Source organism: Balaenoptera acutorostrata, chromosome 18, assembly GCF_949987535.1.
Source record: "Balaenoptera acutorostrata chromosome 18, mBalAcu1.1, whole genome shotgun sequence".
Taxonomy (NCBI): Eukaryota; Metazoa; Chordata; class Mammalia; order Artiodactyla; family Balaenopteridae; genus Balaenoptera; species Balaenoptera acutorostrata.
Window position 1 is genome coordinate 62989038 of NC_080081.1, and position 17734 is coordinate 63006771.

At 40.0% G+C, this 17734-nt stretch overlaps 2 protein-coding genes across 5 annotated transcripts in view; one reads left to right on the top strand and one right to left on the bottom strand.

Annotated features, from left to right (window-relative positions):
* Positions 1 to 6943, top strand: part of SETDB2 (SET domain bifurcated histone lysine methyltransferase 2) — a 306643-nt gene extending 299700 nt beyond the window's left edge. The window contains exon 14 of the mRNA XM_057532841.1: positions 6874 to 6943. Within this exon, the coding sequence (XP_057388824.1) occupies positions 6874 to 6937 (64 nt within the window). The 3' untranslated portion in view covers positions 6938 to 6943. The remainder of the gene's footprint in view (positions 1 to 6873) is intronic.
* Positions 1 to 17734, bottom strand: part of KPNA3 (karyopherin subunit alpha 3) — a 175850-nt gene that overhangs the window by 57947 nt on the left and 100169 nt on the right. The gene's annotated exons all lie outside the window — the stretch shown is intronic.

Consider the following 17734-nt stretch of genomic DNA (forward strand, 5'->3'; position numbering starts at 1 on the left):
ATATGGTAAATCTGGAAAAGCAAAGTAATGATTTACACACATTTATGACAGTGGCTTACTTTTTTTTTTTTCTTTTGTATGTGGAATTAAATCATACATGCTCTGGCTTTGGAGTCACACATGCACTTTCACTACAACACAGAGGCCCAACCCCCAGGGTACAAGTTCCCCAGCCCTGCCATGGCCAGTACAGCGACGGGAGAATTGAACAAGAATGTCACTACTTAGGCGTGGATTACTTCTGGTAGGAAGCTAGGGATGGGAATCAGAGAGATAGCTTTTGTTCTAGTTCTTAAATTGAGTACTGGATTCATGGATATTTCTTTTATTATTGCTTCAAAACTTTTATCTACATTATCTATTTTTGTATATCAAATGTTAACAAAATTTTTTAAACGTTTAAAGGAAAGAAAATAGCACTACTGATATACAACCATGCATTTGAGTTGTCAATAGCTGTGGTCCATTGACATTTTGCCTCCCATCTCACTTGTGACCAGTAGCATCAACACACCAAACTGGAGTCACGCAGAGTATAAACTAATGCTAATAATTCCCCATCAGATTTCAGTCCTAAGAATGTGATCCAGAAAACACTGATAATCTCAGTATCACTCCAGTCTAATTCAAACTCTCATTCACCTTCTCATACTACACTTTGCTCTGGGTTAGTAGTTCTCAAATTTTTAGCCTGCATCACAATAAACTGGCTTTGTTAAAACACACACTGCTGGGCTCCATTCCCAGATTTCTCAGTAGCAGGTCTGGGGTAAGGGTTAAGAATTTGTTTCAAACAAGATCCCAGATGAGGACTTCCCTGGTGGCGCAGTGGTTAAGAATCCACCTGCCAATGCAGGGGATTCAGGCTCGAGCCCTGGTCCGGGAAGATCCCACATGCTGTGGAGCAACTAAGCTCGTGCGCCACAACTACTGAGCCCGTGTGCCACAACTACTGAAACCCACGTGCCTAGAGCCCGCGTTCTGCAACAAGAGAAGCCACCGCAATGAGAAGCCCGCGTACCGCAATGAAGAGTAGCCCCCACTCGCCGCAACTAGAGAAAGCCCGCACATAGCAACGAAGACCCAACGCAGCCAAAAATCAATAAATAAATAAATTAAAAAAATAAAAAAGATCCCAGACGATACTGATGTTGATGCTGCTGGCCCAAGGAACCACAGTCTTAATCACTGCTCTAGGTTATATTTTCTTCCATAAAATATCCAACAAAATTATCACTAAATTAGAAAGCATCCAAAATTATACTGAACAATTTTCCTCTAAGGTTTAATGTAAATTATTCAACACACACTGAATACATATTGTACAAATTACATGAGTGCACGATCCTACAATGGCACAATACAGTGGTTAGAAACATTTGCTCTGGAGTCGGCGGTCTAGGGTTAAATTCTGGCTCCCCCATGCGCAAAGCTGATGACACTCTGGGAATGTTACTGGTCTCTCTACCTCAGCTTCTTTCTCTATGAAATGATAACAGTGCCTCATAGGATTATTGCGACAAATGAGTCAAATTCATGTTAAATGTTTATAATGGGAACAGTGCATGGCACAGAAAGCCCTCAAAAGAATATTAGCTATCTTCATCATCATTAATGATGCTTCCATATTCCACATGTGTCAGCATCAATGTTGCATCTATCTCCATACCACTTCAAGACCACTGCTTCTACCCAGCTGTGGAAAAGGTTTACACCATTTAACCATATCACCTTGTGCCCATTCTCATTTCTGTCACCAGTGCCCTTATAATCACTAAAGACTAGCAGCTGGCTTAGTTTTCCTCTCCAAACCAAGTTCTGACCACATCCCTGCTGTCTTCAACAACACTTCAAACAGCCCAGTTCAACAGGCTGGCCAGGTACAGGTTCTTCTTTTTTTCTAAGTTTCCAGCAATCCTTTCATCAAGAACCAGCCAGAGATCTGCCAGTCCAATCAGGATAAATTCTGGATGTTTTACATTTCATTCAAAAACTCTGGAACGGTCAACATTTTAATATGAAATGGATAGACTTTCCCTTAAACACTATGTACAATGTTCTCTAATTTGAAGAATCTCTGACCCTAGTGGCAAAACTCTCCCTACATCCAATTAAGGCATTAAACAATTTCCCACTAATTAGCCATTTGACTGACTGACCTAGATCCACAAAGATTACTTTAGTCTCTTAGCTCCTTGATTTTCTCCCAATTTATTAACCCCTTCCTGTTTTTGCTTCATTCTTACATAGTCCTCATACTTCAACACCTTTGCCCCTTGTATTTCAATCTTGTTGCCCTGGCAAAAAGCTAACCTTGGGTCACTTCAAGTCTCACTCCAAAAGCTGGGCTGCTAAATGTTGCAAGAGAAAAAAAAAACAAAAACAAACCTCAACCTCCAATATGGGTATTATCAACTATAGGTCTCCAATCTCAATTAAACTCTCAATGCTTGCTGTTTGGAAATCTTTCCAGCCTTCCCTAGGTAGGTTTTGTACAAAAAGCTACTGCTCTCAAGCCCCCTTTTCCATACCCTCCTTCCTCTCTGCAGAAAACCCGGTCTTCTATTTATTTTTTTATTGGAGTATAATTGCTTTACAATGTTGTGTTAGTTTCTGTTGTACAATGAAGTGAATCAGCTATATGTACACATATATCCCCTCCCTCCCACCCACCCCCTCAATCCCACCCATCTAGGTCATCACAGAGCACCAAGCTGAGCTCCCAATACTATACAGCAGGTTCCCACTAGCTATTTTACACTTGGTAGTGTATATATGTCAATCCTAATCTCCCAATTTGTTCCCTCCCCTCCCCCCACCCCTGGCATCCACATGTCTGTTTTCTACATCTGTGTCTCTATTCCTGCCCTGGAAATAGGTTCATCTGTACCATTTTTCTAGATTCCACATATATGCGTTAATATACGATATTTGTTTTTCTCTTTCTTTTTTTTTAATTAAATAATTTATTTATGGTTGTGTTGGGTCCTCGTTTCTATGCGAGGGCTTTCTTCAGCTGTGGCAAGCGGGGGCCACTCTTTATCGCAGTGCGCGGGCCTCTCACGATCGCGGCCTCTCCCATTGTGGAGCACAGGCTCCAGACGCGCAGGCTCAGCAATTGTGGCCCACGGGCCCAGTTGCTCCGCGGCATGTGGGATCCTCCCAGACCAGGGCTCGAACCCGTGTCCCCTGCATTGGCGGGCAGACTCTCAACCACTGCGCCACCAGGGAAGCCCTGTTTTTCTCTTTCTGACTTACTTCACTCTGTATGACAGACTCTAGGTCTATCCACATCTCTACAAATGACCCAATTTCGTTCCTTTTTATGGCTGAGTGATATCCCCCAATTTCGTTCCTTTTTATGGCTGAGTGATATTCCACTGTATATATGTACCACATCTTTATCCATTCATCTGTCGTTGGACATTTAGGTTGTTTCCATGTCCTGGCTATTGTAAATAGTGCTGCAATGAACATTGGGGTACATGTGCCATTTTGAACTATGGTTTTCTTAGGGTATATGTCCAGTAGTGGGATTGCTGGGTCATACAGTAGTTCTATTAGTTTGTTAAGGAAACTCCATACTGTTCTCCATAGTGGCTGTATCAATTTACATTCCCACCAACAGTGTAAGAGGGTTCCCTTTTCTCCACACCTTCTCCAGCATTTATTGTTTGTAGATTTTTTGATGATGGCCATTCTGACCGGTGTGAGGTGATACCTCACTGTAGTTTTCATTTGCATTTCTCTAATAATTAGTGATGTTGAGCAGCTTTTCATGTGCCTCTTGGCCACCTGTATGTCTTTGGAGAGATGTCCATTTAGGTCTTCTGCCTATTTTTTGATTGGATTGTTTGTTTTTTTAATATTGAGCTGCATGAGCTGTTTATATATTTCAGATATTAATCCTTTGTCCATTGATTCGTTTGCAAATATTTTCTCCCATTCTGACAGTTGTCTTTTCTCTTTGTTTATAGTTTCCTTTGCTGTGCAAAAGCTTTTAAGTTTCATTAGGTCCCAGTTGTTTATTTATTTTTTTATTTATTTCCATTACTCTAGGAGGTGGTTCAAAAAAGATCTTGCTGTGATTTATGTCGAAGTGTGTTCTTCCTATGTTTTCCTCTAAGAGTTTTATAGTGTCTGGTCTTACATTTAGGTCTTTAATCCATTTTGAGTTTATTTCTGTGTATGGTGTTAGGGAGTGTTCTAATTTCATTCTTTTACATGTAGCTGTCCAGTTTTCCCAGCACCAATTATTGAACAGACTGTCTTTTCTCCATTGTATACCCTTGCCTCCTAGTTGACCAAAGGTGTGTGGGTTTATCTCTGGGCTTTCTATCCTATTCCATTGATCAATATTTCTGTTTTTGTCAGGCCTTCTATTTACTAAGAAACAAAAACCCATTAGTAGCAATTCCCTCAACTCCATTTCATGCACTGCACCTCCACATTTCCTCCTCAATCCCATCCCCAATAAACTGCATTTTCAAACATCTTTCTTTCCTTTCATTCTATCACAGCGACAGGGTCTTTCTTCATCGAATATCCCCTCTCCCATTTTTCAACCTCTATTTCTCATCATCATGAGTCAACTCAAGTCTCTTTCATCTTATTTAAAAAAAAAAAAAAAAGCTCTTCCTCAACCTACATTTTCTTCTAACTACTGTCTTCCTTAGCCAAAATTCTTTAAAGAATAGTCTACACTGTTTTCCACTTCTTCACCTCCATTCACTTAGCCAGCTCCCATAAAATTCCATTGACACTGCTTTTGCTAACATCATCAGCAATCTTCTACTCATGAAACACAATCCTTATGTGGCATCTATGCAGGAGAAAACTGTTAACCATTCATTCTTACCTCCTTGACTTCCATAATACCATCCTCTTTGGCCTTCTTCTTCATCTATCCATGATGTTCTTCCCTTATGTTCTGTCTATAACCCTGTAGGCCATTCATCTACTCACTCTACAAACTGTGTCTAGAATATTATATTTCCATGGCTTTAATTATCAACTACATATTAATAACTCTGAATCATCTGGGTTTGTTTACTGATGAATTCTGAAACGTAATGATGTGTAACTTTTCAGTAAGGTTATAAACATATGTATTAGGAAACATTTAGTTAATCTTTAAATATAGGGAAATATTTTTATCTGGTGTTTAAAGCAGTACAGTATAGTGTTCTGTCTGCCTATATACAGTCTAGGTTGCAATTAGTCAATATATCACAGTGGAACCATTGCTCCTTTTGCTTGCTATTGTTACAACAGCTTTGAGATATAAATTCACAAACCACACAACTGAGCCATTTAAAGTGTACAAATTCAATGGTTTTTAGTATACTCACAGAGTGTGCAACCACCACCAAAATCAATTTGAGTATTTTTTCTTTTTCTTTTCTTTTTTAAAAAAAATTTTTGGCCACGCTGCATGGCACACGGGATCTTAGTTCCCCAACCAGGGATCGAACACGTGCCCCCTGCAGTGGAAGCGGGGAGTCTTAACCACTGGACCACCAGGGAAGTCCCTAGAGTATTTTCATCACTACAAAAAGAAACCTTGTTTCCTTTAGCAGTCACCTCCCCATTCTACCCAACTCCCACCTCAGTCCTATGCAATATTAATCTACTTTTTGTCTCTAAAGATTTGCCTCTTCTGGACAGTCATATAAATAGAATAATATATTATATGTTTTTTTGTAACTGGTTTCTCCACTTAGCGTAACGTTTTCAAGGTTCATTCATGTTGTTTCCTTTTATCAGTACTACCTTCCTTTTGTTGCTGAATAATACTCCATTGTAAGGATATACCACATTTATCCACTCATTAGCTGATAGACATTTGGATTATTTCTACTTTTTTACTATTATGAATAAGTTTTGTGGAGAAATGTTTTTATTTCTTTGGGGTACACAACTGGGAATGGAATTGCTGCATCATATTGTAACTCAATGTTTAACCTTCTGAGGCTGCCAAACTGTTTTCCAAAGTGGTTATACCATTTTACAATCCCACCAACGATGAGGGTTTCCGTTTTGCCACATTCTCACCAACATCTGTTATTATCTGTTTTTATTATTTTAGCCATCCTCGTGGGTTTCATGAAGTGGCATCTCATTGTGACCAATGATATTTAGCATATTTTCACGTGCTTATTGGCCATCTGTATTTTTTTTTGAAGAAATGTCTATCCAAGTCTACTGCCCATTTTTGAATTGGGTTGGCCTTTTATTATTGAGTTTTAAGAGTCCTTTATATACTCTAGATATGAGTCCCTTATCAGACATGATTTGCAAATACCTTCCTGCATTCTGTGGGTTTCTTTTCTTAATGATCTCTTTCCCTTTCTTGATGATCTCCCTTGAAGCACAAATATTTACTTTAATGAAGTACAGTTTATCTATTTTTTATGTGATTGCCTGTGCTTTTGATGTTGTCCCTAAGAAACTAATGCCTGGTCCAAGGTCACAAAGATTTACACCTACTTCTTTTCTCCTAGAGTTTTTAATATGTTAGATCTTACATTTAGGTCTTTGATCCATCTGAGTTAACAGTGTGTGGTAGAGGCCTAACTTCGTTCCTTTACGTGAGGATGTCCAGCTCAGTTGTCCCAACACCTTTCGTTGAAAAGACTATTTTTTTCGCCCTGGTGAACTGCTCTGGCATCCTTGTTGAAAAACCAATTTACTGTAAACGTAAGTTCATTGCTGGATTCTTAATTATATTCCACTGATTTATATGCCTTTCCTTACAACAGTACCACACAGTCTTGATTAACGAACCATTACTTTTGATTGATAAACTGTTAAAACAGTACTACTGGGGCTTCCCTGGTGGTGCAGTGGTTGAGAATCTGCCTGCCAATGCAGGGGACACGGGTTCGAGCCCTGGTCTGGGAAGATCCCACATGCCGCGGAGCAACTAGGCCCGTGAGCCACAATTACTGAGCCTGCACGTCTGGAGCCTGTGCTCCGCAACGAGACTGCGATAGTGAGAGGCCCGCGCACCGCGATGAAGAGTGGCCCCCGCTTGCCACAACTAGAGAAAGCCCTCGCACAGAAACGAAGACCCAACACAGCCATAAATAAATAAATAAATATTAAAAAAAAACAGTACTACTAATCATATGTGAAGACCTCATTCAAGGATAATCCCCCAAGAAAATATCATATTAGTTTAAAATGAAGTTAAAGGAATTATCCCCACCAGTTTATGATAGTTTATATGCAAAACTAAATTTTTTTTTCAAGCTGCTACCCATGAGAAATGAATAAAATGTGTGATGAGGACAGGGAGGGAATATCTGTAAGGAGGCTTAATTTCTGAGATGAAAAGGCAGCCAACATGGATAGTAAATTTCAGATGTCAGGCTTGAATCATCCCTTCAACTGTAGTTCCCTTTAGCCAGCATCCTTTAAATAAACCGCTGTATTTGTAAATACACAAATTTTGATATATTCTGCTAGTCCAACAACTTCGGGAATTTAAGCACCTTAAAACTTTAAGCCCAGATCTCTCTCCTGAGCTGGAATGTCTTCTGGATCACTTCCCAAAACACCCCACAAGTTCCTTAACATATTCAAAACTGAGTTCATCATTTTCCTCACTGATCTTGCTTCACCTACTGTTTTTACCCTATCTGTAGACAAAAGTACTCTTTTAAAGTGGGATATTAAACAAACTCAAAAAGTGGTTCTAAGAATTAGATAAGATGAATACTTACAAAAGCACTTGGCACAGTTTGTATCACAAAGTATAGTCATCTATGTTCATTTCCCTTTTCTACAGGTTGTAATCAGCATTTCCAGTTTTAAATCCTACCACTTCTCCTGTCCACTGAGTATTTAATGTCAATGATTTATTTCTCATTTCTAGATGAAATTCCTTTTCAAATACTCCTAATCTACTTTGGTAGTATCTTGGTTTTTTCCCTAATGCTTCTGATTCCTCCTTAAATGATTCAATCATTTAAAAATATTTATTTTAGGGCTTCCCTGGTGGCACAGTGGTTGAGAATCTGCCTGCCAATGCAGGGGACACGGGTTCAATCCCTGGTCCGGGAAGATCCCACATTCCACGGAGCAACTAAGCCCGTGCGCCACAACTACTGAGCCTGTGCTCTAGAGCCCATGAGCCACAACTACTGAGCCTGCATGCCGCAACTACTGAAGCCCACGAGCCTAAAGCCCGTGCTCCACAATGAGAGAAGCCACCACAATAAGTAGCCTGTGCAGCAAACAGTAGCCCCTGCTCGCTGCAACTAGAGAAAGCCCGCGCGCAGCAACAAAGACCCAACACAGCCAAAAATAAATAAATAAAACAAATTTATTTTTTTAAAAAATTAATTAAATTAAATGTTTATTTTATAGTTGTTCTCTGCTATCTCTATTACTGAATTTCTTACTGAATTCAAAGACTATACTTTTGGTATCTGCACATTACCTATAATAGAGTTATTTTTTCGTGTGTTTTATGATTTTGCATCATGAGCTTGGGGTAAAAGGACTTTCCTGTCCTTTTCCTGTGCTAGAGGGACTGCTCAAAATTTGAAATACTTAGTCTTTCTGTAATAGTAATTAAAAAGCAAACAACATAGAATTTAAATACCAGAACATTAAATTATCTCCATGGTAGAAGGCCATTAATAGCTCCTTGCGTGTATACTGAGAACAACTTCCAGGCTGAATGTAGACTGAAAAGGGCTTCCTAGCTGCATAGGAGACATAAATTCTGATACATATTTTATTTGTTTATTTATTTGCGTTGGGTGTTTGCGTTGGCTTTCTCTAGTTGCAGCGAGCGGGAGCTACTCTTCATTGCAGTGCACGGGCTTCTCATTGTGGTGGCTTCTCTTGTTGCGGAGCACAGGCGTGGTGGCTTCTCTTGTTGCGGAGCACAGGTGTGGTGGCTTCTCTTGTTGCGGAGCACAGGCTCGAGGCGCATGGGCTCACTATGTGGCTCATGGGCTCTAGAGCACAGGCTCAGTAGTTGTGGCGCAAGGGCTTAGCTGCTCCGCAGCATATGGGATCTTCCCGGACCAGGGCTCAAACCCGTGTCCCCTGCGTTGGCAGCCGGATTCTTAACCACTGCGCCACCAGGGAAGCACAAGATGAGCATCATTTTGATCAAAAAGGTCTTGTTTAGTATGGAAATTTAAGAATGAGTAGGGAACTTCACACCTTCTCTACCAAATTCCATTGGTCTGCTAGCTACAGTTTAAAAAATATAGCAGGGGATGGAGAAGTTTAACTGTACACCTAATAACAAAAAGGTGAAACTTATTTCAACTGCTCAAAAAAGATCTATTCCAATTCCATTACAGACGAAATTTCACTGCATCCATAGTCTTAGATGTCAGCTAGAATTTATTTTATTTTTTAAATTTTTTGGAATTTATGGTTAACTTTTTTTTTCAACATCTTTATTGGAGTATGATTGCTTTACATTGTTGTGTTAGTTGCTGCTGTAAACAAAGTGAATCAGCTATACATATACATATATCCCTATATCCCCTTCCCTCTTGTGTCTCCCTCCCACCCTCCCTATCCCACCCCTCTAGGTGGTCACAAAGCACCGATCTGATCTCCCTGTGCTATGCAGCTGCTTCCCACTAGCTATCTATTTTACATTTAGTAGTGTATATATGTCAATGCCACTCTCTCACTTCATCTCAGCTTACCCTTCCCCCTCCCCATGTCCTCAAGTCCATTCTCTACATCTGGGTCTTTATTCCTGTCCTGCCCCTAGGTTCTTCAGAACCATTTTTTTTTTTAAGATTCCATATACATGAGTTAGCATACAGTATTTTTCTCTTTTCTGACTTATTTCACTCTGTATGACAGAATCTAGGTCCATCCACCTCACTACAAATAACTCAATTTCATTTCTTTTTATGGCTGATAACATTCCATTGTATATATGTCCCACATCTTCTTTTTATTTATTTATTTATTTATTTATTCATTCATTTCTGGCTGTGTTGGGTCTTCGTTTCTGTGCGAGGGCCTTCTCTAGTTGTGGCAAGCGGGGGCCACTCCTCATCGCGGTGCGCGGGCCTCTCACTATCGTGGCCTCTCTTGTTGCGGAGCACAGGCTCCAGACGCACAGGCTCAGTAATTGTGGCTCATGGGCCCAGTTGCTCCGCGGCATGTGGGATCTTCCCAGACCAGGGCTCGAGCCCGTCTCCCCTGCATTGGCAGGCAGACTCTCAACCACCGCGCCACCAGGGAAGCCCTCACATCTTCTTTATCTATTCATCTGTCGATGGACACTTAGGTTGCTTCCATGTCCTGGCTATTGTAAATAGTGCTTCAGTGAACATTGTGGTACTTGACTCTTTTTGAATTATGGTTTTCTCAGGGTATATACCAAGTAGTGGGATTGCTGGGTCATAAGGTAGTTCTATTTTTAGTTTTTTAAGGAACCTCCATACTCTTCTCCATAGTTGCTGTATCAGTTTACATTTCCACCAACAGTGCAAGAGGGTTCCCTTTTCTCCACAGTCTCTCCAGCATTTACTGTTTGTAGATTTTTTGATGATGGCCATTCTGACCACTGTGAGGTGATACCTCATTGTAGTTTTGATTTGCATTTCTCTAATGATTAGTGATGTTGAGCATCCTTTCATGTGTTTGTTGGCAGTCTGTATATCTTCTTTGGAGAAATGTCTATTTAAGTCTTCTGCCCATTTTTGGATTGGGTTGTTTGTTTTTTTGATATTGAGCTGCATGAGCTGCTTGTGTATTTTGGAGATTAATCCTCTGTCAGTTGCTTTGTTTGCAAATATTTTCTCCCATTCTGAGGGCTGTCTTTTTGTCTTGCTTATGGTTTCCTTTGCTGTGCAAAAGCTTTTAATTTTCATTAGGTCCCATTTGTTTATTTTTTATTTTATTTCCATTTCTCTAGAAGGTGGGTCAAAAAGGATCTTGCTGTGATTTATGTCATAGAGTGTTCTATGTTTTCCTCTAAGAGTTTTATAGTGTCTGGCTTTACATTTAGGTCTTTAATCCATTTTGAGTTTATTTTTGTGTATGGTGTTAGGGAGTGTTCTAATTTCATTCTTTTACATGTAGCTGTCCAGTTTTCCCAGCACCACTTATTGAAGAGGCTGTCTTTTCTCCATTGTATATTCTTGTCTCCTTTATCAAAGTATAAGGTGACTATATATGCGTGGGTTTATCTCTGGGCTTTCTATCCTGTTCCACTGATCTATATTTCTGTTTTTATGCCAGTACTCAGCTAGCATTTTAAAAAACTGAGGAGATTTTTCACTTTACAGATAACTTTGCAATGGGATTCCTTTCAAACATAAGTTTTCCTGATTAACACAAGAGGGCTGGAAAGATAGGACTAGAAGATAGGTCCTTATGTTTCAAAGAGTTTAAAATTTTAGAGCAATACCAGGAAATAATTTAATGCAAGAATGCTACCCAAAATAGAGAAAGGAGAATTGTTACACATTATGAATATATTCAATATCTTAACTGTGGTGATGGGTTCATGAGACTATACATGTCAAAGCTTATCAAACGTGTACTTTAAATATGTGCAGTTTATTGTATGTTAATTATACCTCAAAGAACTGCTTTTTAAAAAATAAGCCTTAGTGAATATGACTCAAACTATTAAAAAACCATATTTCTATGTACCTTTTTAAGGTATTAAAGCTACAAGAGTGATGCAACGGAAAGAGTACCTGAATGGTTGTGCCACTAGTTATGTGATCTTGAGCACATTACTTAATCTCTCTGAACTCCAGATTCCTTATTTAAGAAATGAAGATACCGTGATCTATCTCCCTGGGACAGTACAGTGAAAGTACTTGCAATAACTGGTCCTTCATGATGTCTACGAAATACGATTTGTTATTTACTCTATGAAGTAGGTGTACCTATATAAACCATTCATTCAAACTTATGCTTTAGTAATTCATCAAATATCAATGTGAGCACCAAAAGCAAACACATCTTATATATAACCTAAATCAAGGTCCAAAACGTACATACTTCTATTATCATTTTTCATCTTTCTACTTTCAAGCTATTTGTATCTTTATATTTAAAATGCAGCTATTGAGACTTCCCTGGTGGCACAGTGGTTAAGAATCCGCCTGCCAATGCAGGGGACACGAGGTCAAGCCCTGGTCTGGGAAGATCCCACATGCCATGGAGCAACTAAGCCCACAAGCCACAATTACTGAGCCTGTGCTCTAGAGCCCACAAGCCATAACTACTGAAGCCCGCGCGCCTAGAGCCCTGCTCCGCAACAAGAGAAGCCACCACAGTGAGTAGACTGTGCACGGCAACAAATAGTAGTCCTCGCTCACCGCAACTAGAGAAAGCCCGCACACAGCAATGAAGACTTAACACAGCCGAAAAATAAATAAATAAATAAAAATAAAATAAAATGCAGCCATTGTGGGGAGTATATAGTTGGGTTTTGCTTCTTAATCCAGTCTGACAATTTCTGCCTTTTAATTAGAGTACTTTCGTTCATTTATATTTAATGTAATTATTGGTGTGGCTGAAATTAGGCATTTGTTGTCCTATTTTTTTTTTAATTTTTTTATTTACTATTTATTTATTATTTTTATTTTTGGCTGTGTTGGGTCTTCGCCTCTGCGCGAGGGCTCTCTCCAGTTGCGGCGAGCGGGGGCCACTCCTCATCGCGGTGCGCGGGCCTCTCACCATCGCGGCCTCTCTTGTTGCGGAGCAGAGGCTCCAGACGCTCAGGCTCAGTAGTTGTGGCTCACGGGCCCAGTTGCTCCGCGGCATGTGGGATCCTCCCAGACCAGGGCTCGAACCCGTGTCCCCTGCATTAGCAGGCAGACTCTCAACCACTGCGCCACCAGGGAAGCCCCTGTTGTCCTATTTTTGTTTTCTATTGTCTCATCTATTTTTTGTCTGTTTCTCTATTCCCACTTGCTTGCCTTCTTTTAGGTTAATCAATTTTTTTTAGTATTCTGTTTGATTGCTCTACTAGCCTTTTAGGTTTGCCTTTTTATTTTTTTATTAGTTTTCTCACTAGGGATTACAATATGAATCTTTAACTTTAAACAATCTATATAGAATTAATGTTCTACTACTCAACTTAAACTAAATGGCCCAGCATTTGTGCATGTGTGTGCGTGCGTGCACGTGTGCACACAAATGCATGCATAATACAGCAGATTGCCAAGCATTTGGGCAGATCTTACATGCAAATTTTAGGACTCACTCTCTTTATAGCTCCTGATCTTCCAGGATTTCTGGCTGTTTTGTCAGCCTGGAACTCTGTACTCTTATACTTCGAGCCTTATAATAAGGCTGTAGTATTCTGCCCCAAGAAGTGGGACGATTATAGAGTGACTCTCATACTAAAACCCACTAACCCACAAATTTCATCAGACGGTTATGTTTTAAGAATCAGCTCGCCTCCAGTTTCTGCCTGCTTTTGATCACTCTCCAGTACCTTTAAGTGAAAATTTTAATATATTTTGTCCAGAGCTTATAGTTGTTCAATAACTCTAAGGTACTGCAGCATTACTGGAAGACAGAACCCCATGTTACTCTTATTACATACACTTTTCCATTCTGAATGCCTTCATTAAGTAAGGTAATTTGTGCTAGTATTAGGCATAATTTGCCTTTTTCTTTAGTAACAGCTTTATTCAGATATAATACACATATCATAAAATTCACCTTTGAAATATAAGTTCAGTGGGTTTCAATATATTTAGAGTTGTGCAACCATCAACATTTTCCTACCACAAAAAAAAACCACATACCCTTTATCATTCATTCCCCATACCCGTACTCTGTATCCCTTGGCAATCACAAATCTACTTTTTTTTTTTTTAATTAATTAATTAATTTTATTTTTGGCTGTGTTGGGTCTTCGTTTCTGTGAGAGGGCTTTCTCTAGTTGTGGCAAGCAGGGGCCACTCTTCATCGCGGTGCGCGGGCCTCTCACTATCGCGGCCTCTCTTGTTGCGGAGCACAGGCTCCAGACACGCAGGCTCAGTAGTTGTGGCTCATGGGTCTAGTTGTTCCGCGGCATGTGGGATCTTCCCAGACCAGGGCTCGAACCCGTGTCCCCTGCATTAGCAGGCAGATTCTCAACCACTGCGCCACCAGGGAAGCCCCCATATCTACTTTCTGTATCTATGGATCTGACTGCCTGGCCATTTCATATAAATGGAAACATAATATGTGGGCCTTTTGTTGGTTTGGCTTCTTTACTTAGCATAATGATTTTGAGATTCATCTACGTTATAGCATATTTCAGTACTTGTTTTTGTTGCTGAATAATATTCCACTGAATGGATATACCACATTTAGTAGAATTCACCAGTGAAGCCTTCTGGTCCTGGGCTTTTCTTTGTGGGAAGTTTTATGATTATGAATGCAATCTCTTTACTTGCTACAAAGTCTATTCAGATCTTTTATTTCCTCTTGAGTCAGTTTGGTAGTACGTGTCTTTCTAGAAATTTTTCCATTTCATGTAGGTTATGTAATTTGCTGGTTTATAATTGTTCACAGTATTCTCTTAGTATCTGTTTTATTTCTGTAAGGTAATTTTTTCATCAGTCTAGCTAAAGGTTTGTGAATTTTGTTGATACTTTCAAAGAAAGAACTTTTGGTTTCATTGACTTTCTCTATTGTTTTTCTATTCTATTTCATTTCAGTTATACTTCTTTTTTTATTTATTATTTTTATTTATTTATTTATTTATTATTTATGTTTGGCTGCGTTGGGTCTGCATCTCTGCACGTGGGCTTTCTCTAGTTGCGGCGAGTGGGGGCTACTCTTCGCTGCTGTGTGTGGGCTTCTCATTGCAGTGGCTTGTTGCGGAGCACGGGCTCTAGGCGCACAGGCTCAGTAGTTGTGGCACATGGGTTTAGTTCCTCCGTGGCATGTATGGGATCTTCCTGGACCAGGGATTGAACCCGTGTCCCCTGCATTGGCAGGCAGATTCTTAACCACTGCACCATGAGGAAAGTCCCTATACTTTTTTTTTAATGTAAGTATTTACAGCTATAAACTTTCCTGAGTACTGTTTTAGCTTCATCCAGTAAATTTTGATATGTGTGTTTTCATTTTCATTCATCTCAAAGTGTTTTCCAATTCCCTTGTGATTTATTTGACCCACGGGTTATTCAGAATGTGTTATTCAATTTCCACATTATTTGTGAATTTTCCAAATTTCTTTGTTATTGATTTCTAATTTTATTCCACTGTGGTCAGAGAACATATTTAGTATGATTTTAATATATTTTTTTAATTTACTGAGACTTCTTTTATGGCCTAACGTAACATATGATCTATCCTGTAGAATATTCCATGTGAACTTGAGAAGAATGTGTATTCTGCTGCTGTTGCATGAATGATATACAGATGTCTGTTATGTAGCCAAAACAGTCTTGAAAGGAGGAACAAAGTTAGAAGATTTACATCAGCTGATTTCAAGACTTACTATAAAGTTCCAGCAATAGACAGTGAGGTAATGGCATAAGGATAGACACACAGATCAATAAAACTGAATGGAGTTCAGAAATAGATCCATACCTATATGACCACCTGATTTTCAACAAAAGTACCAAAGTTATTCAATGAGTGCTGGAAAAACATCAACCCCTATATAAGAGTATATCAAATATTAATTCAAAATGAATTATAAATCTAAATGTAACAGGTGAAACTAACAAATGTCAGAAGGAAACACAGGAGAAAAATGCAAATTAAAACCATAACAAGACACCACTACACACTCACTAAAATGACAACAATTTAAAGGACTGCCAATACTGGTGAGGATGTGGAGCAACTGGAACTCACATACTGCTGATATGAATGTAAAATACGGCAACCACTTTGGAAAAGAGTTTCAAAGTTTCCTATAAATTTAAAGACATACTTACCATATAACCAAGCCATTTTACTCCCAGGTCTTTATCCAAAGAAAACACACACACACAGACTTGTAAACAAATATCATAGCAGTTTTACTCATAAGTGTGCAAAACTGGGAAGAACCCAAATATCCAATAACAAGTGAATGGATAAACAAATTGTGATATATTCATACAATGGAATATGGGTCGGCAATTTAAAAGAATTAACTCCAAGTAAACAAAACAATATTTTGTTTGTTTGTTTGTTTTGTTTTTTTAAAATTAACTGCCTGATTTATTTTTATTTTTTAAAGGTGCTTTTGGAATTGCCTTGTAGATATTAAAACCGATTCATGATGTGAAAATCTAGAGTACAGTATTTGGAAATGCCAGGAGGAAGTTGTGGGGAAGGAATTTTATGTCGAAGAGACTGTGTATCAGTTTTATCCATAAAGGGACTATAAATCATTTGGAACTGTCAAAATGAGTGCCTCTTGTGGTTGTGAGACCCTCATTGATGGGAGAAACTTGATGATCATCTGGCAGAGACGTTAAGAGAAGAATGGGGAGTGTTGTGTGAAATGAAGGAAAACTATCCTTTAGCATTTTGGAATATAAAAATGTTGGGTTGGAGGAGATTAACCAAGATGGCGGAGTAGAAGGACGTGCACTCACTCCCTCTTGCGAGAGCTCCAGAATCACAACTGGCTGCTGGACAATCATTGACAGGAAGACCCTGGACTTCACCAAGGAGGATACCCCATGTCCAAGGACAGAGGAGAAGCCACAGTGAGACGGTAGGAGGGGCGCAATCAGAGTAAAATCAAATCCCATAACTGCTGGGTGGGTGACTCACAGACTGGCGAACACTTATACCACAGAAGTCCACCCACTGGAGTGAAGGTTCTGAGCCCCACGTCAGGCTTCCCAACCTGGGGGTCCGGCAACGGGAGGAGGAATTCCTAGAGAATCAGACTTTGAAGTCTAGTGGGAATTGATTGCAGGACTGTGACAGGACTGGGGGAAACAGAGACCCCACTCTTGGAGGGCACACACAAAGTAATGTGTGCATCGGGACCCAGGGGAAGGAGCAGTGACCCTGGGGGAGACTGAACCAGACGTACCTGCTGGTGTTGGGGGGTCTCCTGCCGAGGCAAGTGGTGGCTCTGTTTCACCGTGGGGATAAGGACACTGGCAGCAGAGGTCCTGGGAAGTTCTCCTTGGCGTGAGCCCTCCCAGAGTCTGCCATTAACCCCACCAAAGAGCACGGGTAGGCTCCAGTGTTGGGTTGCCTCAGGCAAAACAACCAACAGGGAGGGAACCCAGCCCCACCCATCAACAGTCAAGTGGATTAAGGTTTTACTGAGCTCTGACCGCCACAGCAACAGGGAGGGAACCCAGCCCCACCCATCAACAGTCAAGGGGATTAAGGTTTTACTGAGCTCTGACCGCCACAGCAACAGTCAGCTCTACCCACCACCAGAGCCTCCCATCAAGCCTCTTAGATAGCCTCAACCACCAGAGGGCAGACAACAGAAGCAAGAAAAACTACAATCCTGCAGCCTGTGGTCCAAAAACCACAGTTACAGAAAGACAGAGAAGATGAAAAGGCAGAGGGCTATGTACCAGATGAAGGAACAAGAAAAAACCCCAGAAAAACAACTAAATGAAGTGGAGATAGGCAACCTTCCAGAAAAAGAATTCAGAATAATGATAGTGAAGATGATCCAGGACCTCGGAATAAGAATGGAGGCAAAGATTGAGAAGATGCAAGAAATGATTAACAAAGACCTAGAAGAATTAAAGAACAAACAAACAGAGATGACCAATACAATAACTGAAATGAAAACTACACTAGA